The 23,045-nt window shown below is 43.3% G+C and overlaps 2 protein-coding genes across 2 annotated transcripts; both read left to right on the top strand.

The window, feature by feature from the left end:
* Positions 1–458: 458 nt before the first annotated feature.
* Positions 459–4,410, top strand: LOC140687441 (WAP four-disulfide core domain protein 6A-like). Its single transcript, XM_072944297.1, has 4 exons — positions 459–602; positions 1,826–1,957; positions 3,231–3,543; positions 4,085–4,410. Exons 1-4 carry the CDS (start codon positions 515–517, stop codon positions 4,290–4,292), a joined length of 741 nt encoding a protein of 246 aa, XP_072800398.1. The 5' UTR covers positions 459–514; the 3' UTR covers positions 4,293–4,410.
* Positions 4,411–15,053: 10,643 nt separating this feature from the next.
* LOC102538984 (kunitz-type protease inhibitor 3) lies at positions 15,054–16,689 on the top strand. Its single transcript, XM_072943530.1, has 2 exons — positions 15,054–15,129; positions 16,502–16,689. Exons 1-2 carry the CDS (start codon positions 15,054–15,056, stop codon positions 16,687–16,689), a joined length of 264 nt encoding a protein of 87 aa, XP_072799631.1.
* Positions 16,690–23,045: the final 6,356 nt, after the last annotated feature.

The raw sequence follows: 23,045 nt of genomic DNA, 5'->3' as shown, positions 1-23,045 counted from the left end.
GGGAGACCCGCCGAAAAGTCAGGGAGAGTAAAAGAAAGGTGCAGAGAGTAGGGGGGAAAAAGAGTGAGAAAAATAAGCAGACAGAAAAATAGATATGTCAGGAGAAGGTTAAAACTGGAAAGAGAAGAGAGCTAGGATTCTCTTGGCCTCCAAACTCCCCCTGGAAAACGGAAGACCCTGGAATTGCGGGTGCCCTTCTGCTAAGGGGCTCTAGAAGCCCCAGATAAGCTTTGCCTTTCTCCCTGGTTGACCAGAAAGCCAGAGAGCCTCAGTGAGCTGAGGATGAGGAGCTGCCGCTCAAGCCCCTTCCCCGCAACGGGTGGTGCTGCAGGTTTCAGCTAGTCTCACTGATGGCCTTGGGGACTTGGCGTTCCCCAGCAGAGGGAGTGTCCACAGTGATGTGTGGCTCCTGGAGTGTCAGGCTGTGCCAGGGCAGACAGTTCAGAAGCAGGAGCTGCTGAGCAAGCAGGAGTTCTTGGTTTTGGTGCCACCAGTCGGACCAGTCGCTCCTAAAATGGGGTTCTCAGGACTTTTACCAATCCTGGTACCATTCATCCTCCTGGAGGGTGTCCAGGAACCTGGGCTGGTTGAGGCGTTTCACAGTAAGTACTGGGGACATGGTCCTCCCAGTGGAGAAACAGAGCTTGTCTGGGAGGAAGAAACAGAGTTTTACAGATAAGGAATGCTTTTTCCCACCTCAGCCTGAGATCTTGGGTGGGAGAGAGGGGAGCTCTTTAGAGCCATTCTTTCAGCCCCTTTCATCCTGGTTAGATGCCCTTGGTGAATGCAAGAAACTGACTCCCCGCCATCATTATGAGAGGAATTCTTCCTGGAAGGGCTTGGACCTGGAGCTCATGAAACAGATTAAGGGAACTGGGCAACTTAAGGGCTTTTCCCATAAGAAAGGCTACTTGCCCTAGCACCACTGCATCAGCTTTCGAATCTTCCCACTGCAGCTCCCCATGGACTCCCCACACCCACATCTACACCTGCACCCACAGGGGATCCTTGCCTAGAGGGTAAAGAATGGTCTTTGAAGGTCTCCTGGAACGCTGGCCTGTGAAGACCCCCCCGCCCCATAATTAGCAGCTGAGATCAACTGAGTGCTCAGAAAGCAGGGGAGCCACACGCTGCAGGTCGAAATCCGGCTCTGCTCCCCAGTAGCTGTGTGAGCCTGGCCAGTTCCCATAACCTCCATTTATAAACCTTCAGATTCCTCCGTTTATAAAATATGAGTGTTGATAGGACTTACCCCTAGAGTTGCAATGAGGATTAAGAAGAAAAGGACAAGTGCCCCTAAACACTGCGTCAAGATTAGTTATTATGCTTGTTGTGTCCCAGGCAGCTTGACGTTGGCTTTACTAACTTGTCACGCGAATCCTCAAAACAACCCTATAGGCAAAGGAGGGAATCAAAGTTCAGAGACGGTGCCTGCCACCCCACGGGACGCACAGAATTCAAAAGCCCAGCCATCTGACTCCAGAAATGGAGATCTCAATCATTGAGAGTGACAGCCCCCTGCCCCCACCCAGGGAACCACCAAATACAGGAAAACCGAGTGATCAGAATCATTCTGGAGGAAAGCATCTCTCTCCCTGGAACCTCATTATGGGTGGTGGGTTTAGGGATCAGACGGTGAGTTGTTAGGGGGTTAGGGATGGGGGACCACTGTGTAAATCCTGAGCCCCTGCCAAAGGCCACTAAGCATCTGGGGACAGTGAAGTGAAAGCAAGCTTCTTCACCTCTGCAGCGGTGCCCTGGGTCTGGGGAAGGAGGGCTTTAGCCCCTCCAAGGCCCCAGAAGAGTTTATCTTTCCCTCCCTCAGGCGCGTGTCCCAAAAACAGAGTAAAATGTGCAGTTGAAGAAAGAAACCAATGTGTGAAGAACAGAGAGTGCCCAGAGAAGATGAAGTGTTGCAGGTTTGGCTGTGCAAGGCAATGTTTAAATCCCAAACAAGGTAACTCTCAGATCCCCTGAACTAGCCGATGCCCTCATTTTCTGGCCACCTGCACCGGCGTTGCTGGACCCCTCGCCGGGTTCACTGATGACTGGTCTCTGACCAGGAGTCTGGGTGCATCTTCTACTTGACACAAACCCTCTCAGTGCTGGGCTGGGGAGGGTGTTGAAAGACACAGGTTTTACTTCCTTTCTGCCTCTATTTATGTATGTGACATGAGTGACATAGGTTTTCCTTTAAGGGCCTCAGTTTCCCCAAGTGTAAGAAAGATGTGGTTAGCAGGCCATATAGTCTCTTGGCTACTCTTCTGTGATCCGCTGAGGTGCCAAGTAGCCACTGAGGTCTCGTCAAATGCCAGCATGGTGGCAGTGATGCAACAGCTGTAAAAGACAGGTACATGATTTGTCTTTCCTGGCTTTTTTTCCAGGCCTCTCGTCTGTATCAATCTCAGGTATCTTCCCTAGCCACCCTTGGTCTCCTACACTCTTTCCTCTCTGCCCATATCATTGAGCTCTAAAGAAGATCATCAAGGACTATTCATTGATTCATTTGTTCATTTGTTCATTCATTCAACATTTACTGGTAGCCCTGATGCCCATGATGGGCTCTACTGGCTCATGTGCAAATGCCCTGTGTGAGAAGACACCATGCTCAGGCTAGAAAGGCCAGAGAACAGAGAGGAGCATGAGCATGAGCATGGTAAGAGATGAGGAAGATGAAGCCGGAGTAGGTAGAGAAGGTTCTGGCAAGGCAGGACCTTGCCAGCTGGAGTAGTGGGTCTGATCTCGATCTTAAAAACAACAGACTACATTCAAATCCCTTACCATCCATGTGACCTTAGGGAAGTTACTTAGCCTCTCTGAGCCTCAGTTTACTCAGCTGCAAAATGAGGACAATAAGAGGACCTACCTTATAAGATTATGTGTTACTATATGTCAAGTGCTAAGAACAGTGCCTGACACTTTAATAAGCACTATGGTTGTTACGCTTCGGACCATGAAGTTCTAAAGAGCTCTGTTGGCACCTCGTACTATTATGCACAAAACAGTTGCTCAATAAATGCTTCTTTAAGTTCAGGATATGTTTGATTTTTTTTTTTACTATAAACATTAGTAAAGCTTCCACTCAGTGCCAACTTACCTGCTAGGATAAATTCTGCAACACTCTCTAAAAATACCATGCCTTACACACTTCTCCATGCCTTGGCACATGCCTGGGGTGTTCTTTAGGGAGCCAGGCATCCAAACAGCTCTGCTTCTCAATCTCCCTGCAGACGTATGCGTTTTGCCAAAAGAGCCTGGCCGCTGCTTGGCCTACCTTCCGCGCTGGTGGTATGATGCGCAAAATAAAGTCTGCTCCCAATTCATCTATGGTGGTTGCCAGGGGAACAGTAACAACTTCCAGTCTCAAGCTGTCTGCCAGGCCATCTGCCCCAAAAGAAGTAAGTCCCAGGGGCTCCAATCTCCCACACTTACCTGGGCCACCCTGGGAGGCCTGGGTATTGGCTGGTCCATTCCAGAAACTCAGCAGGCTTGGGATGGACAGAACCAGTCCAATCAGGAGGTAAGGATGCACCTCACAGAGGGGTAAGTATGTTTTGGGAAAGGGAAGGTGGGAAGGGGAGCAGTAGCCAAAGGGATGTGGGCAAGTAGGAAATGAATAAGGGGTACTCGAGGAGGAAGCCGAAGTGGTGGAGTATCTGAGACCAAGTCAGAAGAAAGCCCAGCGAACCAGCCCGGGGGGTACCGTGCATCAGCCAGTCGCCCCAGGCCTTAATCTCTCATCAAACCTCATCACCAGTTCTCTTTTTCTTTTTTTAAGGTGACTATAGCCAGGACAACCACACGCTTTATTGACCAAAGCAAGATGCTTTTAAGAGTGAAAGGAGATGCAATTAACTATTACACTGGGACAACAAGCATAAGCTGGGAGTCTACTGGAAAAAACCAGCACACATGATCACCCTATGAGCCCCACCAAGGCGCTCTTCTTCTGTTTCCTCTCCCTGTAAAAATATAGGAAAATGATCCTATCTCCTTTTTTCCATTATGTGTAATTCTGGGCCCTAAGGTGAGCAGGGTCCAAGCATCTCACCAGGACATCATTTTCTGTCCTGCTGTCTTGCAGAGTCATTTGGCTAGCTGGGATAAGGAGAGCTGGAACAACCTCCAGGATTTGGCTCATCATCCAGGGATCTCTCCAGGTGTGCCTGACCGATGCTGCATATTGGTTTCCATTGGCCAAATCTCAGCTGCCAAGACCTTGGCCGTCCCCCCAAAGAACACCACCATTTGCTTCCTTCCTTTTCTCCTGCTCAGCTTCCCTTCAAACATGATGCCCTTCACCCTTGGACCCCTTCTCAGCATGTGACCCTATCTCTTCCACTTTCAGGGCCCTCATTTATCCTTTGGAAGCCTCCAGTTTCCCCTAATAAAGTGCTCTGTGAGGTTTGAGATCTCTGAGGCTGAGTAATTCACATCTGCTCCCAATATGCCGTTTTTGGAGAACAAGAAGTCATTGGGTCTTGCAGGGACGTCCAAAGAGGGAGAGAAGAGTCTGAAAGTCCTGCAAACAGGGAATGCTGGTAACGCTGTTGTCCTGGTCAAATTATCCTAAGATGCTTAAGAATGGAACTGGGTCAGATCCAGGTTTCATATGGTCTAAAGCTTATAAAATGGGGTGGGGGGAGTTCTTTAAAAATGAATGCAGATTCAAGAGTGAATATTATTTCAAATGAGAAAGGAAATTGCACCAACTAAAAATCTTAACACGCCATCAAATACAAATTGTACAACATCCATGTAGATTAATTATTAATTAATTAATTTTCATTTAGGACATCAATTCAGTAAAACTCAATTTCTATAGGAAGATAATTCAGTCTTTTGTTTAACATGGCAGATCAAAAATTGATGATATTTTGGTTTTGATTATAGTTGGGAATGCATAAAATATATGCCCAAGTGCACAGCCATACTTGATATTTGTAGTTTCACCACAGTTTTGTGTCCTAAAAAATGCAGGAATTTTAATTCTCTTTTGTGCAATTTCATCAAAAAAAGAAAAAAAATGCATGATGCATTTAAAGTTGTGCATATTGAATTATCTTGCTAGTAAAGAATGAGCAGGTTTCCATGAGAACTGATTTTCTAGTTATAAATTTATGTATTTGATATTTGGAAGAAATTTCCACAGAATGATTTTTCTGACCCCGTACATTTCAAACCTAGTCTCTCCTCTGCTACCCACATCCTTCTATGGTTAGGTACAGGGATGACAATACAAACATGCCTTAGTGTCATATGTCAGAGAGCTGGTCCAGTGGGTGGTGGAACATTGCTTAGAGTGCTTCTTACATCAGGGCAGGTGGCATCAACTTATGATATGTAGAAGTAACTAAGAACTACCTAAATATAGCACACCAACTCCACACTCAACAGATCCCCCTTTCAATTTCCTTTTAGCTGGATGCCGAAAATGCTAGCAGCCATTCCAACATCCCCTGATTCAGGAGAAGTGTAAGAGAGGAAAAGACGGAGTGGAAAGGGAGGGCAGGCTGATTGATTATGGTTAGAATATATTACTTTTACGGATGCTACGAATTGTTTGATCACATGAACATATAACCTGGGCCACTCCCAGAGTCAGGGGCTTGTTCAAGTGAGGGACCCTGAGGTTTGAGCTCCATCAATTTCATGGGATGGAGCGCTCATGCACTGCCATGTGAGAGGACCAACTACTCTGAGACAACCATGCTAGAGAGACCAGTGGAGGTCCTTAGGCCCACAAACCTAGAGAAGCCGTGCCTGAGAACCAGCATCAGTTTCCAGCCATGTGAATGAGCTGCCAACACATTAGAGCCTTCAGATGACTGTGGCCCCAAGCAGACATCTGCAACCATGTAAGGACCCCAAGAGAGGAAAAATGAGCTGATTCCTTCCCAAATTCCTCACCCCCAAAATGGTGAGAAAAATAAAATGGTTGTTCTAAACTGCTAAGCTTGGGGGAAAGTTATTCACAGCAATCGTTAGGTAATTGGAATAGATGGGAAGGAAGTGGGTGGAAGGAAAGCAGGGGAGGAAAGAGGGAGAGGAAAGACAAGAGAGGAAAGAGAGGAAAGGGAAGTCTGGGGGAAGGGGGAAAAGGGTCCCTTAAAGGGGAACTGGGCAAGACAAGAGGACACCAGGCTCCAGAAGGAAGCCCCACAGCAGGTGGCTTGGTCCCCATAGCACTCTAAAACCTGGACATCGCTTCCAAATAAACTCATTGTTTGGTATGACTTGAATCAAGAGGTTCTAAAGAGAGTCTGGGATCTACCTACTGTTGAGTAAGACCTTTCCTCATTTCTCAGTTTCTCCCTCTTTAAAAAGGGCTGGTTAAACTGATGACTTTCTGAAAATACCATTAGCGAACACCCACATTAAGGTCACTTACAGTGGGGAGGGGCTTGTCTAAATTGTGGATCCTCCAGATCGGGGAAATTGCCATCTCTAGGAATAGAGCTCAGGAATCTGCACCTTAAACAAGTACTATTAACTGATTTTAAAGTTTCAGTTTCTGTGGATTAGATGATATTTAAGGACCAATCCATCAGTGGGGGAAAAAACAAAGGCTTAAAAACAGTTCTATTGGTGCCTGCTCCTGGTGTAGAAGGAGATCAGGAGAAAATGTTAGAATCATTGAAAGTGAAGGGGGATCAGGGCAGGGTTGGGCTGAAGACCCTCAAAACAATGCTAATTTGGCAGTTTTGCAATGTGATCATCTGGCCAAGTGGTCCCTGTGTGTGGCGTCTCCCATATTGGTACTGCTTTTCCCTCCACATCTCTGGGTTAGTCTGTTGTCCTGGGAAGCCTGCCTCAGTCCCGTGCATCTTTGTGGTCCAGACCAAATTACCAACAAGTCATCATTGGTCTGCATCCTGTGGGAGGAGCACTTGTCTGGGAATAAAGAGATCAAAATACAAGACCCAGGTTTGCCCCTGGTTAAATGCATGTCCTGGTAGGGACAGAGTAGGTAAAAGGATGCTCAGTTTCCCATTGACAAGATGAAGATGGTGGACTAATAATGTCAAAGAGTACTTCTAAATTTGAGAAAATATGGCAGCTCAGGGACCCTGCCAAATCTGATAAGCAACTTTTGCTTGTCCATCCCATTGGTCCCTCTCAAACCTTGATTGAGACTGACATACATGAATGACTAGAACAGACTCATTCTGTCCTAGGGACCCACGGACCATAGAGGTCCTTGTAAATGGCCAAATGTGCCTTGCTGTGGACAGCTCCTGCTCTTCTCCTGTGCTCAGGAATGTACTCAGAGCTCTCAGGGCTCAGCACAAGGAACCCTCTGCTTTACAAGGACCTCAGTGCAAGGTGCCATGTCTTTTTGTTGTCAATGGTTTGCTCGTTCATCTGCCTATTAGAACCCAGAGGACAATTTGAGTGGAAACTTCAAGTGTTACTCATGGAGTCATGGGACCCAGGACCCCTTGTCTTCCCCCTTCTTCTTCTTCTCTCCTCAAAGCTACCGCCAGTACCAGAAATGACCAGATTTTGGTTGAGTACAGTTTCCACCCTTAATCAATGGGGTACACACTTCCAAATCACCAAGCACTGCTCTCTGAGCTGTTCTGAGACCTCTCAGACACATTACAACTTCAGCAGACTCTGTGAGGTAGATGAATACCCATCTCAGTATCTTTTAAATACATTGTCTGTCTTTGAGTAGGTCAAAATATATATTTTTCTTTTTTTTAGCTAAATCACCTGAGGCAGTGGCTCACCAATACTAGTACATGAAGAATTCAAGAGTCTCCCCAAAAAACTGAATTAAAAGGAAGAAAGATCCTAAGATAATTCTGACATAAGTTTGGAACTACTGGTTGAATACCCTCCTCATTTAATATCACATTCCTGACAAATATTATTAAATGTAGATCGCATCATTTCTAATTCATCCCATTTATACTTTTGCACATTCTTGCCACTTTCTGCTATTAATTTTGACTCTAAGGACTCTCCCTTCTTAATCTGCCATTCCTATTAAGTACCGTTTGGTAGAGAGCATGCCACACATGATTCGTCATATTTATGTGTGTGCACAATTTCCCCTCCCTTTTGCTATTGATTTTTCCCTTGCCACCTACTTTAGCACATTAACTCATCAAGCAAAATGAGCGTGGACTGACTTGGTGTTCTTTCAAGATCACTGATAAAATGAAGAGAGGACATGGAGATATCGGAAGTATGCTTCACTGTAATGTACTTTATTTTTCATGTTCAGAGAGTCTCCTCCTCTCCCCTCAACTCCCTACCCAAAGCTCATTCATTGCTGAATCTTGGCAAGTCAGCCTTCTCTCTCCTTCAGTCGCTGAGCTAGAGCCTTGCTGGTCTTCTTCCATTTATCAAATGTGCTGAGCTCTTTCTTGTTCCAAAAGATTTCACATAAGCTGGTCCACATTATGTGGATTCCTCTCACCCTGAGTCTTCACCAGGCATCCTATGCCCCTTTGTCATGGCCCTTAGCACCGTATGGCGCTATATTTTTAATTGTGACTTGACTTCCTTCTAGACATTAGACTCTGTAAGGACAAATGATTTGAGTCTTTTCCTCGCTAGTGCCTTACACATAATAAGTCCTCAATAAATGTTCATTGAATGAATTAAAATGAATCATAAAACACTTTTTGATGTGAAGGAGCAAGGGGGAAGGACTGGTTACTACAGCAGTCATCTGTGTGGAAGGGGCTTCCTAGAAGAAGCCAAGTTGAGGAGTCCCCAGGATTGTGGGGCCATAACAAGGGGGGTCTGTGGGAATAAGTATCCCAGTCTTACTCACCTTCTTCCTTCTGATTTTTTCCCCCATGTCCCATTGGCTATTTCCCATCAGAAGCCAGCAAGAGAGATAACCTGATGATGCAGCCCATACATTTAGTCTTCTGAGGCATGGAACTGGGCACAGAGAGTGCAGAGTGGACCTGGAAGGGGAAAGAAAGAAATCCAAATCCACTCCTCTCACTCCTCAACATCCACTCTTGGGTTTCATCCAGGTGAAAAGTTAAAGTCCCGTCACAGGTGTCACACGAATCCCCTGGGTCACAAAACCACATGGGAGATGTCAGTTTGGTCACACACTCACCTAAAATTGAAAATGTTTGCCTAGGGGGAGAGTATAGCTGAGTGGCAGAGTACATGCTTAGCATGCACAAGGTCCTGGGTTCAATCCCCAGTACCTCTTCTAAAATTAAATAATAAAATCTACTTACCTCCTCACTGCCAAAAAAAAAAAGTTTGCTATCACTGGTGTTCTTTATATTCAAGGGAGGAAAGAGGATAAAAGGGAAAAATGAACATAAAACAGAGCTGTTACAGACATCATCCCTGTCGCTAGTTGTGAAGCTGAAGTTGGTAATCACAGCTGCCTCCTTCCCCCATTCTTTCCATGTTCCCTTTCCCTTCTACCAGCTAGATGGGATGTGTTACCTGGTGAGGTGATCCAAACCTTCATTCTTGTGGAATATGGGTCCTTGGTGATCTTCCCTCTGTAAAGTTCCCAGAGTGTTTCACTGACCATGACTATTGGGCAAAGGAGTGCTAAGAGATGCCAGTGAACTCCCTGGGTTTCTGACAAGCCTCCTTACCTCATAGTATAGGAGCAACCTAATTTCCATCTGGTTAATAAGCAGCACTCACATTTGCACGTACAGTTGCCCATATGCATTGCATCTCAAGAAAGTAGTAGAATAGAATCATATGTATTTGAGGAACAGGCTCTTTAAAAAGTAAATGTTATAGTCTAGCTATCCATCCAAGAGAAGGATTTCCAGTAGATGATCTAAATAGATCAGGTGACTTCTTCCCACAGAAAACAAGTACAAAGCTGAGTGACATTGTCAATAACAAATGAAGGCACTGGAAATTTACTGAAGAAAAATAACAAATTGAGAAACATTTATTTTTGAAAAACAGAGCTTCAGTTCCAAGAAGCTCAACGAACCCTACGTAGATTAAACACAAAGAAAACCACGCAAAAGCCGTATATTATAGTCAAACTTCTGAGAGACAAAGAGAAATACAGTTGACCCTTGAATAACATGCATTTGAACTGTATGGGTCCACCTCTATGCAGATTTTTTCCGGTAAATGCATACAGTATTACATGATCTGTGGGTGGTTGAATCTGTAGATGAGAAACGACAGCTACAGAGAGCCAACGATGGGACTTGAGCATCTATGACTTTTAGTATCTGTGGTGGGTCCTGGAACCAATCCCCCACATATTCAAAAACAACTAGAGAAAGATGACTCATCACATAAAGGTGACCGATAACACAGTTAATGGCTGACCTTTCATCAGAAACAATGGAAGCCAACAGGCATCAGAATAAAATATTCAAAGCTCTTAAAGAAAAAAAAAACCCTGAACAAAAATTCTATATTCAGAGAAATTATCCTTCAAAAATAAAGGCAACAAGTCATATATACAACAAAAACTAGTACCTCTAATATGTAAAGAACTCTCAAAATTCAGCAATACACAAACAATTCAATCAGAAAATGGGCAAAAGCAAGAACAAATATTTCATCTAACATGATACACAGATGAAAAATAAACATTAAAAGATGTTCGACATCATTGAACATCGTCATTGAACATTACTGACCATCAAGGAAATGCAGTTTAAAACTACAATGAGACATAATTATACACCTATCAAAATGGCTAAAATAAAAAAGAGTGACAAAAGTAAATGCTAACAAGGATGCAGAGAAACGGAATCTCCCATTCATTACTGTTGGGAATGTAAAATGGTACAGCTATTATGGAAAACAGTTTGACAGTTTCTCATAAAACTAAACGTGCAATTACTATACAACCCAGAAATTACACTCTTGGGCATTTGTCCCAGAGAAATGAAAACTTTGGTTCACACAAAAACCTGCACATGAATGTTCATAGTAGCTTCACTCATAATAAATAGCCAAATACAGCCCAGATGTCTTTCAACAGGTGAATGGTTAAGCAAACTGCGGTCCATCCGTGGAAAAGTACTCAGCAACACAAAGGAATGAACTAATGATGCCTGGGACAGCTTGGATGAATCTCCAGAGACATATGGTGTTTAATCACATATTAAATATATGTGATTCCATTTATATCATATTTTGAAATGACAAAATTTTGAAATAGAGGACAGATCAGTAGTTGCCAGAGGCAGCAGATTGGGGTGGTAAGAGCTGGAAAGGAGAAAAATGTGGTATAAAAGGGCAACAGTAGGGATCCTGGTAGTAACAGAGCAGTGCAATACCTGGACTGTGGTGGTGGATACACAAATCCACACATGGGATAATCATATAGAACTAATAAGCACATGTGCACACACACAAGCAACTGAGTACAAGTAAAATGGAAATCTAAATGAGATCAGTGGGTTGTTTCAGGTCAATATCCCAGCTGCGATATTGTACTATAGTTTTTCAAAATATTACCATTGAGGGGAATGGGGTAAAAGGTATTATTTCTTGCAACTGCATGTGAATCGATAATTATCTCAATAAAAATTTCAATTAAAGGAAATAAAGGCAAAAACGAAGGCTTTCCTTTATAAATGGGAGAACGGAGAGAATTTGATGCTACCAGACCTGATTCTTAAGGCTGAAAGGAGATGACTCTAGGTGATAATATGAATCTGTGGGAAAGAATGAAGAACATCAGAAGTGATAAATATGTGGGTAAATATAAAAGTGTGTGTATGTGTGTGCTCTTAATTTTTTTAAAAAAAAAGGACAAGATTGTTTAAACCAATTGTTGTAACACTGTATTGTTAGGTTTAAAACACACACAAACGTAATATATATGACAAAAGCACAGATGGGGGGGCAGGAAATGGAGTTATAGGGGTACAAACTTAGTATATTTTACCAGAATTAAGTCAATAGATATATATCCAATTCTATCTCCATCGTAAGCCGGAGATCTCTTTGCCACACCAAACACTACTCTATATTATGAGTTCCTTCCTTCCTCTAGTAGACTCCACTTCCAGTAGGAAGAAAGCCCAGAAGTGGATGGAGATTGAGTTCATGGAGAATTGATAGTCTCTGAGGTATGAAAAGTGATGCAGTGTAGTGGACTTCCTAAGGAACAGAGCTCTTTGACAGGGTAATGGTAGAATGATACAGTATAAGATCAGAATGATGCAGTATAGTGGTTACACTGGATACAGTATAACAAAGGCTTGAGTCAGAGAAACGTAAGTTAAATCCCAGTCTGGCCAATTATGAACTAAATAAACTTAGGCATCTCTTGTAACTTCCTTGGGTCATGGTTTTCTCATCTGTGAAATATGCAAAACAATAAAACCTGAGCCAGAGAGTTTTTGTGAAGATCACTCAGGGTGATCAATGTAAGGTACATAACATATTGCCTGGTATGTAGGAGGTGTTCCGTAAACAAAAAAGATTAGTGTTAGAGCAAACAGTGCAAATTGCAGGCATTCCTTCATGATCTCAACCACTCAGATGCAAACCTTATATGGTCAAATCTCCCACGACGGTGATCAACCTGGAGCTCCCATAGTGGGAATTTCTTATGTCTTACAGAGAATTTCAGCCCTCTGAGTTCTAGCGACATTTCTCTCCCCTACTCTAAAGTCCCTATTTATAAACAAGCTACTTGGCATAGAATGCGAAACATTATCCTCTGCTAAAATTTCCACTTGCATTTCTGTAGATACAAATTGGCTCTGCTTTCAAAGTGATCAAGCCTATTTTTCCCCTCTGGATATTTATTTTGAACATAAATAAAGTGAAAATAGAAATAAACTCTCTTGGGGGTGTGTGTGTGTGTGTGAGAGAGAGAGAGAGAAATGTATTTGTTATATCTACAAGGGAGTCTTCTAAGTCCCTGTTTCTCTGTTCTATTTATTATCTTGGAATGATAATAATATCTATTCCAAGGGCTTTTTATGAGAATGTAATGAGTCAAGGGAAAAAATTCCCTGATACGTAACTGGTGCTCTAGTGATGTTAGTCTCCTTCACACTTCTAAAAAAAACAAAAAGTTACATGGAGGTTATAATCTGAATGGGGAGATTTTATTTTTTTCAAAATTCCACCTTTATTTACTTCCTCTATCCCTACAGCACCTAAATCATCAGGTCTCAACCAAAAGTATTCTGGAATGACAGTAACCATGACACCCAAATCGCCAGAGGAAGGGCTAAGTCACTGAGTCATGGCCGGCGGTTTCCCCCTAGGGCAACCGGGTACAGAGTGCCTGGTTTTAAAGGCCAGTGCCTCCCACACCCACCCACAAGGCTTATTCAGCCCAGCAAGTACAGGCACACCTCATCAGGCACTGCTCTTACTTTATGTGGTCCTTATCATGCTGCCAACACTGGAGATATTTTTATAATTAAGGAAGTATGTATATTCATAATTCTTCTGCAGAGTTTCCTAATCTTGGCACTATTAACATTTGGGGGCAGATAATTCTTTGTGGTGAGCCTGTCCTGTGCATTGTAGAATGTTTAGCAGCATCCCTGGCCTCTACCAGCAGGTGTCCCCCTATCCCTAAATTGTGTCAATCAAAAATGTCTCTAGACACTGTCCCTGGGTTGGGGAGCGGGCAGAATTGCCCCTTACCCAGATGAAAACTGGTCTTTTGGTTTGCATATTAGAAGGTCAATGCTCGCTCGAAACACCGTAGTAAGTTCTCAGCCAAGGGCGCTCATAGGCAATTCTGCCTTTCTTCCGCCTAAATGGCAAATGCCAGTCTGTTTACCCCCTGGGGCTCTCCTTCTGCCATTATTTCAGCTTCTGATGAACTGTCTGACCATCTACAAGAGCTAAGGAAAGAGATGCCAGGAATAATGCTGGTAGACCCACCAAAGTGCAAAAGATGTGCCCCAGAGATGTTGAAGTGCGGGCTTTGGCAGAGCCTTCAATGAACTATGGTGAAGATCTGCAGGTGATGAGAGGGTTGGCCAACCTTTATGTGAACTATAGCTGGGAGAAGTAATGGCCAAGGAATTAGCATCATGGCTGCAGGGGGCATAAAGAGAAGGAAGAGCTGCCACTAATGTGCAAAGATGGATAACACATTTGTAGAGACCAAGTGTTTTGCTGATCTAGTTTGTGCTTCCATTTCCCAAAAAGCATGATGTTACACACACACACCTGCAAGCGGCATGTACCTGTGTGCGCATTTACAGTGTATGAAGCATTTGTAAATTCACTGAACACTTACGCCAGTTCTGGGAATTATGCTAAACCAGCATAATTCATCTCCATTTATAGATGAGAGAACTGAGGCTCAGAAATGTTCAATGACTCACCCAAGGTCAAAAGCACAACCTCAGGCTTCAAATCTGAGGCTCACTCAATCCCACTAAACCACGCTGACTTTATTTTCCAAAAGATCAAATCTCTAGAGGCTCTGGGAAAGCAGGTAGGCAGGAAGTGGGCTAGACCCTGGTGATTTGGGTGATTCTCTACACAGAATGATTCTCTAGACAGAATGATTCTCTAAACCAAACAAAGTTGGGCCCTCCTTCTGCACAACAATGTGTGTGCTGTTCACACAATTCCTTGAGAACCCCCAGATGGGAGCAAGGCAGCATCTACGATTCTGCCTGGCATTCTGTGAGAACTCAATAAGTGTGTGTTGAATGAATGAGTGATACAAAGCTATTGGAGCTGAACAGACAAGGGTCCCAAGTCCTGGCTCTGAAATTCATTATTGATGGGACATTTACAAAATAAGGGTTCTAAGCCTTGCAGGAATCTTGTTCGGATTCAGGTGAGGCCGTGTGTGAAAGAATATTTTGTAGGATACCTGGAAAGGTAAAAGCACTCAACAAAAGGTAGCTATTGTTTTAAAGGGGCTTCCACCTTGAAGTGTAGTAAAGTGGTCTGTGACACTTTCAGATCAGATAAAGCCAGGCCATGCTTCGGCTGGACACTCTGTTCCAGGCGTGGACTAGCCCCTTGAATAGCAGAAGTTCAGGATGAATGAGCTGAAAGTGGGATCAGGCTCCTCCCCCTTGGTCCCCTTTCTCCCTAAAATGCCAGCCCCAGCTCACTAGCTAGGTGGCATCATGCAGCTCTGGGTCTCTCCCTCACTTTTTCTGCTTCTCCTCCTCTGCCAAGAGCTTCGATCAGAATTAAGACCAGGTTCGTATGAATATGGGAGCTCCAAGAGTGGCCTGGGAGTAGGGCCAGGGGCCCAGCAGCACAAAGAAAGTCTTGCCTGTCATATTTTCTAGCATGACATTAGGAAAGGCACTTCAGCTCTCTGAGCTTAGGTTCCTCATGTAAAGTTGGAAGTCTTAATATCTACCTTGAAGAGTAATTGCAAGGATAAAGCCATTCACATACAAGGAACCTACAAGGAGAATACAAGAAACTTATAACCCTGCTTCAGAGGATCTCATGGCTTTCCCCCCCGTTTAAACAAACATTTACTGAGCACTGAGAGCCAGGCCTGTGTTAGGCATGTGGACTGCAGAAAAGAGGATGTTGAGATAACTGTTCTCAGAGTCTTCTTGGTTAAGGAAGGGAAAGAGTGACTGAGAGCAGTTACTGTTTATTGATGCTTTTCTGTTTTTTTTTTAAATTTTATTTTATTGAGTTATAGTCAGTTTACAATGTCGTGTCAATTTCCAGTGTAGAGCACAGTTTTTTAGTTGTACATGAACATACATATATTGATTGTCACATTCTTTTCACCATGAGCTACCACAAGATCTTGTATATATTTCCCTGTGCTATACAGTATCATCTTGTTACCTATTCTATAAAATTCTATAAATTTCGAACTCCCAGCCTGTCCCTTCCCACCCACCTCCCCCCGGCAACCACAAGTTTGTATTCTATGTCTGTGAGTCTGTTTCTGTTTTGTATTTACGCTTTTCTATTGATCGGTGCTTTTCATTAGTTATCCTTAACCCTTCAGCAACCCTTCAGCAAGCCTTCACTTTACAGTGAAGGAACCTGAGTATCAAGATTATATATGATTTATCCAAGATCACACGTCTAGAAAGTGACTGAGTCAAGTTTCTACCCCACACTCAGATTCAAGCCAGACCTCCTTTCACAATTGAGAATGACAATGGGACAGGAGGTGGAAGCCTGAGAGATCTTACTCATCAAATCCTAGAAAACCAGGTCTGGAAGGGTGCTCAGAGATGATGGAGTTCAACTCCCTAGTTTTACAAATGAAGAAATGGTGATTTGGAGAAGTTGATACAGCATCCCCCAGTAGTAAGTGGCAGGGCTTGGACTGGTATCCACTTGAGCTGGATTTCCAAGTCTTGGATTTTCACTGTATCAGGCTACTCTCAGATGTGAAAAGCTCAGATGTGAAATTCTGTGTCGATGGATCAGACCTTGGCTGGGTGGGCCAGGTGAGCTGGGTGGGAAGAAATAGAGCTCAGCGCATGGACAAGCTCCCAATTGTACCCGGGGCCATCCCAGCCCCTGGCATGTGGGACTAACAAGGGGAAGCCGATAGGTTTGGCCCCTCTCAACCACTTTCTCTCTTTAGGCAAACCTGTCACCAGAAATGTATGCAAACTTCCTATGGAAATCGGACTTTGTCGAGGCTTAGTCCTGCGATGGTTTTACAACTGGAAAACTTACGAATGTGAGCTTTTTTCCTACGGAGGCTGCAATGGCAATGACAACAACTTTATGGATAAAGAAGTGTGTGAGAAAGCTTGCAAGGACACCTGATGTTCTAATAGGAACACAGTGCTCCCTGGACTCAGGATCGCTCTTGGGCAATAGGAGGCATTTTTGTGAGCAAGAGAGGCACCCCTCCACCTCAAATTTCTTCTCCCTGCTATGATCTTAAAATCACTCACCTCTGTGCCCGAAATTCTACAAATATTGTCAACATGTTTAAACTCTCCAGACTTTCTTTTGAAAAAACATACATCCATACAAATACACTGAGGAAATTAAGAGTTAAGTCATTCACATTTAGTACGAATGACTGCTTAATGAATTGGAGGATAAAGGTTTTGGAAGACAGGGCTGAATTTGAAAACCTGGGATGTGGTATTGGAAGGGCCTACATTGGACAAGGAAGTAGATCGATGGGGATAAAAGTTCAATTAAATTTTATCCACAGGAATAAAATTCAATTCTCATCTCGAAATAATATTCCTCCGCATATGCCTTTACTTACTTTTTCCTTAAATGTATAAAAATTATACAGTATTATTTCCTATCAGTTTTCATGTAGCATTTTTTTGTTTGTTTAAAAATTTTTTCATGTTGAATTGATATGACACAAAAATGACAAAAACAGATGCCATTTGCAGCAACATGGACGGACCTGGAGATCGTTATTCTAAGTAAGCCAGACAGAGAAGGAAAAATACCATATGATACCACTCATATGTGGAATCTAAAAAAAAAAAAGAAAGACACAAACAAAATTATTTACAAAACAGAAACAGACTCACAGACATAGAAAACAAATTTACGGTTACTGGGGGAAAGGGGTGGAAAGGAATAAATTGGGGTTTGAGATTTGTAGGTACTACTACATATAAAATAGATATACAACGAGTTTCTTCTATATAGCACAGGGAACTATATTCAATATCTTGTAGTAACCTATAGCGAAAAAAAGAATATGAAAATGAATATATGTATGCGTATGTAGACTGAAACATTATGCTGTACATCAGAAATTGACCAAAAAAAACTTTTCAACGAGCACACACACAAAAATTACAAAAGTAGAAAGAATTTCTATATGCGCTTCACCTAACTTCCCCAAATGTTAACATATTACATAACCATAGTACAATGATAAAACCAGGAAATTAACATTGAAACTATACTATTAGTTATAGACCATATTTGATTTTCATTAACTGTTCCACTAATGTCCTGTTTATGGTCCAGGATCCAATCCAGAATCACACCTTGCATTTATTTGCCATGCCTCCTTAGTTTATTCTGAACTAGGAAAATGTCTCGGTTTTTCATTGTCTTTCATAACCCTGACAGTTTTGAAGAGCATTGGTCAATTAAATTGTGTCATGTAGCATTTTATTATAAACATTTTCCCAGGTCAGTGAATAGTCCTCAGGGTCATTGTTAATGGCATTACAATAATCTAACCTATAAAGTATTATAATTGACTCAGCCAATCATCTATTGTTGAATGTGTGTTTTCAATTTTTCATTATTGTAAAATAACACAAGGTTAAACATAAGCATGGTTTTAAAACACTTTTTAAAAATAATATCCTGAGTGACATCAGAAGGATGGCTGAATAAGATGTTCCAGTCTCGTATTCCCTCTGAACAATAATTTGGCATCCTTCTGTCGACAAAGTGCCTTTGTGGAAGCTTTGGGATCCAGGTGGGAGATTGTGAAACCCCAGTGCCGTCCCAGACCAAGAAGAACCATTCTGAGAAGGCAGGCCCGCACCCAGGTGGTTGGCTGGCCTACCATACTCCCAACTACAGACCCAGAATCAGCTCCATGTCCCCGAGGACTTGGCTACAGCCCCATTTGGCTTGGTCCTGTCACTGGCACCATATGCTGAGGGATCCGGGAGGAGTGACACGCCCCTAAGCGTTGGCTCACAGGCTTGCAGAACTCCGTGAGCACTGAAATGACCCAGGATCAGGCTCCAGCCCTTTTCAGCCGCAGTTAGGGAGCCCCTGGAGGTAAATGCACCAAACTCGTTCAGACCGTAGATTCTGAAAGGGCCTGCTAACGCATTTAGCTTGCCCATGTACAGTCCTGTTGGGACAGGGACCCAGCAGGAGACACCACTGTCTGCATCCCTGGAGATCCTGAAGAGGCCTGAACTGAGTGCCAGCCATAGACTGTGAGCAGTCCTCGTGGCACAGGGACCTTGGGGGAGACACTTCTGCATCTCAGGAGATACAGAGAGGGCCTAAGTTTGGCTCAAGCCCCTCCAGCCAAGGTCAGGGAATAGTTCAGCCCAACCAGGCACCTGGCAGGAAACACAATCATCCGGTTCCACTGGTTCCACTCCTGCACGACTGTGATTCTGGTGGTGTCCTAGTAGCTGGGGGGAAGTGACAGAAAGTTCTTACTTGCCAACACCAGTTTGTAAAGACTGGAAAGAGACGTTTCCTCCTTCCAATGCACAGACATCAACACAAGGCTACATGAATGACAAAGAATCAGCAAATGGACTAAAGCAAAGGGACTAAAAAAGCTCCAGTAACCAGCTCCAAAGAAATGGAGATCTATGATCTGCTGGCCAAATATTTCAAGATAATTATCTTAATGAAATACAAGAGAACATAGATAATGAAATGAAAGCAGGGTCTTTTACGAGGATGTAACTTAGGTGTTGTCGACTGGCTGAGGCTGCGTTGTCATCTGAGGCTCGCCTGGGGAAGGATCCACTTTCAAGCCCACTCACATGTTTGTTGGCAGGATTCAGTTCCTTGAAGGCTGTTGGCCAGAGGCCAACACCTTCAGTTCCTTGACAAATGGGCATCTCCAGGGGGCAGCTCACAGTGTGACAACTAGCTTCATCAGGGCGAGCAGTGGGAAGAAACAGAATGAATGTCAGCAAGACAGAAGACAGTCTTTTGTAACCTAATCTTAGAAGAGACATCCCATCATGTTTCATTGCATCACTGCTCATTAGAAGCAAGTCACTAGGTCCAGCCCACATTCAAGGAAGAGATTACACAAGGGCATGAATCCTAGGAAGTAGGGAATCACTTGGAAGTCTGATTGCCACAGGAAGTAATTTGGCCAGAGTCATCACAAAGCAGTAACCATGTGAAGTCTTGGTTCTGGGTCTCCAGCCTCTCCCTCCTTCTTCCCCGATATTTGTTCCCAGGTTCAAGGCTCGTAGTGCCCGCTCCCAGTGAGTACAAACATCCAAGAGGCCTTACATCACCAAGTCTGGATTCTGAGAACTGTTGTGTTATAAAAGTTGCTTGGATGGAAAGATAAACAGAAACTACCAGAAAGCCGGTGGGTGCCAGGTAAGCTCCATGGGCACTGGGAATAACACGCGACATAGTAAATAGTATCCAGGTCTCATTAAATTTCTTAACCCACATATGCTGGAGGAAAATCTTCCAAATGAGTCAACTTCTCAAGAATGCAAGAGATCGATTTAGGAGCATACACTAATGCAGATTGATAACTTGCTTTTACCAGCTAACAATTTGGGGTGAAGATTTTCCTATAGCATTAAATATTCTGCAATGTAATTGCTAAAAGGTATAGAGCTTTCCTGGTATGGATGGATCATGATTTATTTAACCATCTTCCATGATTAAATGTTTAGGTCATTTATGGCTTTTCAGTATCATAAGAGATGTTGCAAGGATAATAAGTCACTGTGAGCATTTCCAATTTAGTTAGGATAGATTCCAAGAAGTGGAAATTCTAGGTCAAAGAGGCATGCATTTTAAAGGTTTTCAACACATAATACTTCCTATTGAAATTTTAATAGCTACCACTTACGAAACACTTATGCCAGGAGCCAAGCTAAGTGCTTTACATACATTATTTCATTTAATATTCCCAATAGCCTGAAGAGGAAGATTCTATTAATAGCTATATCTTACAAACGAGGATGTTGAAATTACTTGGGCAAGGTAAGTTACTTGCCCAAAATAGCAAACTGGGAAGGAATGAAGCTGGTATTCAATCAAAGTCTGACTTTAGGATACATATTCTTAATCAGTTTGCTATCATTAAAGTTCAGCGCTGCCGTGAGCCACGCAGTCCCTGCTTACCTCTCCATCCCATAAAATCCCCTGACCTCTCCGTATGGACTACAGGCAGATAATCTGGGCCTGCCTGCTCCTCTCTACCTTTTCATGTTCATATTTTGCCGGCTCTTGAAAACTGAGATCTTGCCTTTCACATTTTTTTCCCTTACACGGAGCCAAGAAAAGTGACCTGTACAGAGTAAACACTCAACAAGCACCTTTTGATTAGTTTCATAGAAATTACACCTTGGAGGAAAGGAAGGACCTGGGGTTTATTTTTCGGAGTTGAAGTTTTAACCTATGAGTCAATGCTATGATTCTCAACATCTCTGAAATATGGAAGGAAGGAGGGAGGAAGACAGGAAGAAACAATGCTGATAAAAGAAGAGGCAAATCACACCCAGAAATTCTCACTAACATTTCCCAAATTGGAGACAATAAAATCAAAAGCTGTGAGCAGGCTGCCCAGGAAAACGTTATGGAAGAACCCTCAAGTGTAAAAGCTCCCATCCAGTACTAAAGAACCTCCGTAGAAGTGAGAAAAACCCCCACGGATAACCTTTATCTTCTGAACTGGGAGAAAAGTGCGGAGGGAATACAGAACATGGTAACTGGGAGCTCTGTTGTCCCACAAATAAACCCAACCTGGAGACAAAGCAGTAAATACATAAGATTGAGAAATCAAATTGGAGGAGAGAGGTCAGTTGAAGCCCTCAAGAAATCTCCTTCCTACTTGAACCATCAAGAAAGGTTCTGACATAGAAAGGCACATGTGTTTTCCTCTTTTGATGGACAGGCTGCCGGAGGGAAGATGAGTGAGAAGGGGTGACTCAAGCATAGAGGAATTAACCTGAATTCTAAGGGTAACCTCCCCTTGGGAGGAGGATACTTCATTAACTAGATGGAGTAAACTCTGGCACAGGACACTTAGCCAAAACACAGAGGAGACAGTCTCAAAAGCCCCTACGAATGTTCCCTTCCTCCTCCATCATGCCCCCAGGCTCAGAAGAGTAGCTAGAGTGAGGTCCCCAACCGTCACACTGTAACTAGCAATGGGAAACTGAAAAAGGAGCTCAGTAAAGAATAGAATTGGAACACCATTGTTTACCAAATTAAATTACCATGGATTCCGGCAAGAATCATCAGTGGATGCTAAAATGAGTGCGGAAAATTTTGAGAAGTGGTAGGGTGTTTGTGGAGTCTCAAAGTATCTTCCCACAGACACACTCAGCACAAAGAGGAAAACAGGAGACTTCTGGGAGACACTGTCTTACTCAGTTAATCAGTTCACATCACTAATAACAAAACAAATCAACATCAGGTGCCCTCGGAGATGATCCGCCACAAAGGACGTAATAGGCTTTCTGTAGTATTACTGCCAAAAATTCAGGAAAAGATACCAGATAAGCTCAATGGAGAGACATTGTTTAAAATGGTTCATAATCTTCCAAAGTGCCAATATCTTGGAAGACAAAAAAGATCAAGGAATTTTCCCAGATTAAGGAAGATTAAAGAGGGGGAGGGTACTGCTCAGTGACAGAGTGCTTAGCAAGCATGAGATCCTGGGTTCAATCCCCAGGACTTCCATTAAAATAGATAAATAAATAAATAAATAAACAAACAAACAAATAAATAAATAAATAAACCTAATTATCACCCCATCCAAAAAAAAAAAAAAAAAAAGAAGAAGAAGAAGATTAAAGACAATTGAAGGCAATGCAGGATCCAGAATTTTCTTTTGCTGTCAAGGATGTTATTGAAACAATTGGTGAAATCTGAATTAGATGGGTAGGTAGACTTCATGGGTGTGCAGCCAAGTCACACAGCGCTTTGGACTCAGTTGGACTCTGTACCTGGGGTTGACGGTCTGTGGTCACTGTCTTGAATTTCTCAATAACTTTACCCTTAAATTTGTACTTTATAAGTGAAGACTAATAAGAGGATGCAGTATGATCTGGGGGCTTGAGGCCTTGGCTCAAGAGCTGTCCCTCCTCTTGCTGCCTCCCTGGAATGGGTTCTCTGCAGCCCACTCTCAACTCCCTGGTACCCTGGCCTAGCCCAGCCCCTTCCTTTCTGCTTTTGCCCCCGGCCTTGTCACCCTATGCCTGGGGAAGCAATTGATTTGTATTAGTGGGGAGGCCCACGATCTTCCATTGCCTTCCACTCTTGGTGGGAGCATGAGTACAGAGAGCTCAGGGTTAGGTGTGCACACCCCGTGACATTTCAGGGAAGCCTATGGCAGCCACTGTCCCTGTCCTGAGTTGGTGGCATTATGGTGCATTCAGGAGGCTACTGGGAAGGGGTTAACCTCCCACCCACGCCTGATTCAGATCCCAGGCACATCCCAGCAT

This window comes from Vicugna pacos, chromosome 19, assembly GCF_048564905.1.
Source record: "Vicugna pacos chromosome 19, VicPac4, whole genome shotgun sequence".
Classification (NCBI taxonomy): domain Eukaryota; kingdom Metazoa; phylum Chordata; class Mammalia; order Artiodactyla; family Camelidae; genus Vicugna; species Vicugna pacos.
This window is presented reverse-complemented; position numbering and strand designations above follow the sequence as displayed.

Excerpts from the sequence above, each read along its gene's own strand:
- LOC140687441 (XM_072944297.1), top strand. The coding sequence starts at position 515 with ATGGGGTTCTCAGGACTTTTACCAATCCTGGTACCATTCATCCTCCTG. Across the intron at positions 1,958-3,230 it reads ATGTTTAAATCCCAAACAAG|ACGTATGCGTTTTGCCAAAA; the intron begins GTAACTCTCAGA and ends ATCTCCCTGCAG. Across the intron at positions 3,544-4,084 it reads AGGATGCACCTCACAGAGGG|AGTCATTTGGCTAGCTGGGA; the intron begins GTAAGTATGTTT and ends GCTGTCTTGCAG.
- LOC102538984 (XM_072943530.1), top strand. The coding sequence starts at position 15,054 with ATGCAGCTCTGGGTCTCTCCCTCACTTTTTCTGCTTCTCCTCCTCTGC. Across the intron at positions 15,130-16,501 it reads TCGATCAGAATTAAGACCAG|GCAAACCTGTCACCAGAAAT; the intron begins GTTCGTATGAAT and ends TTCTCTCTTTAG.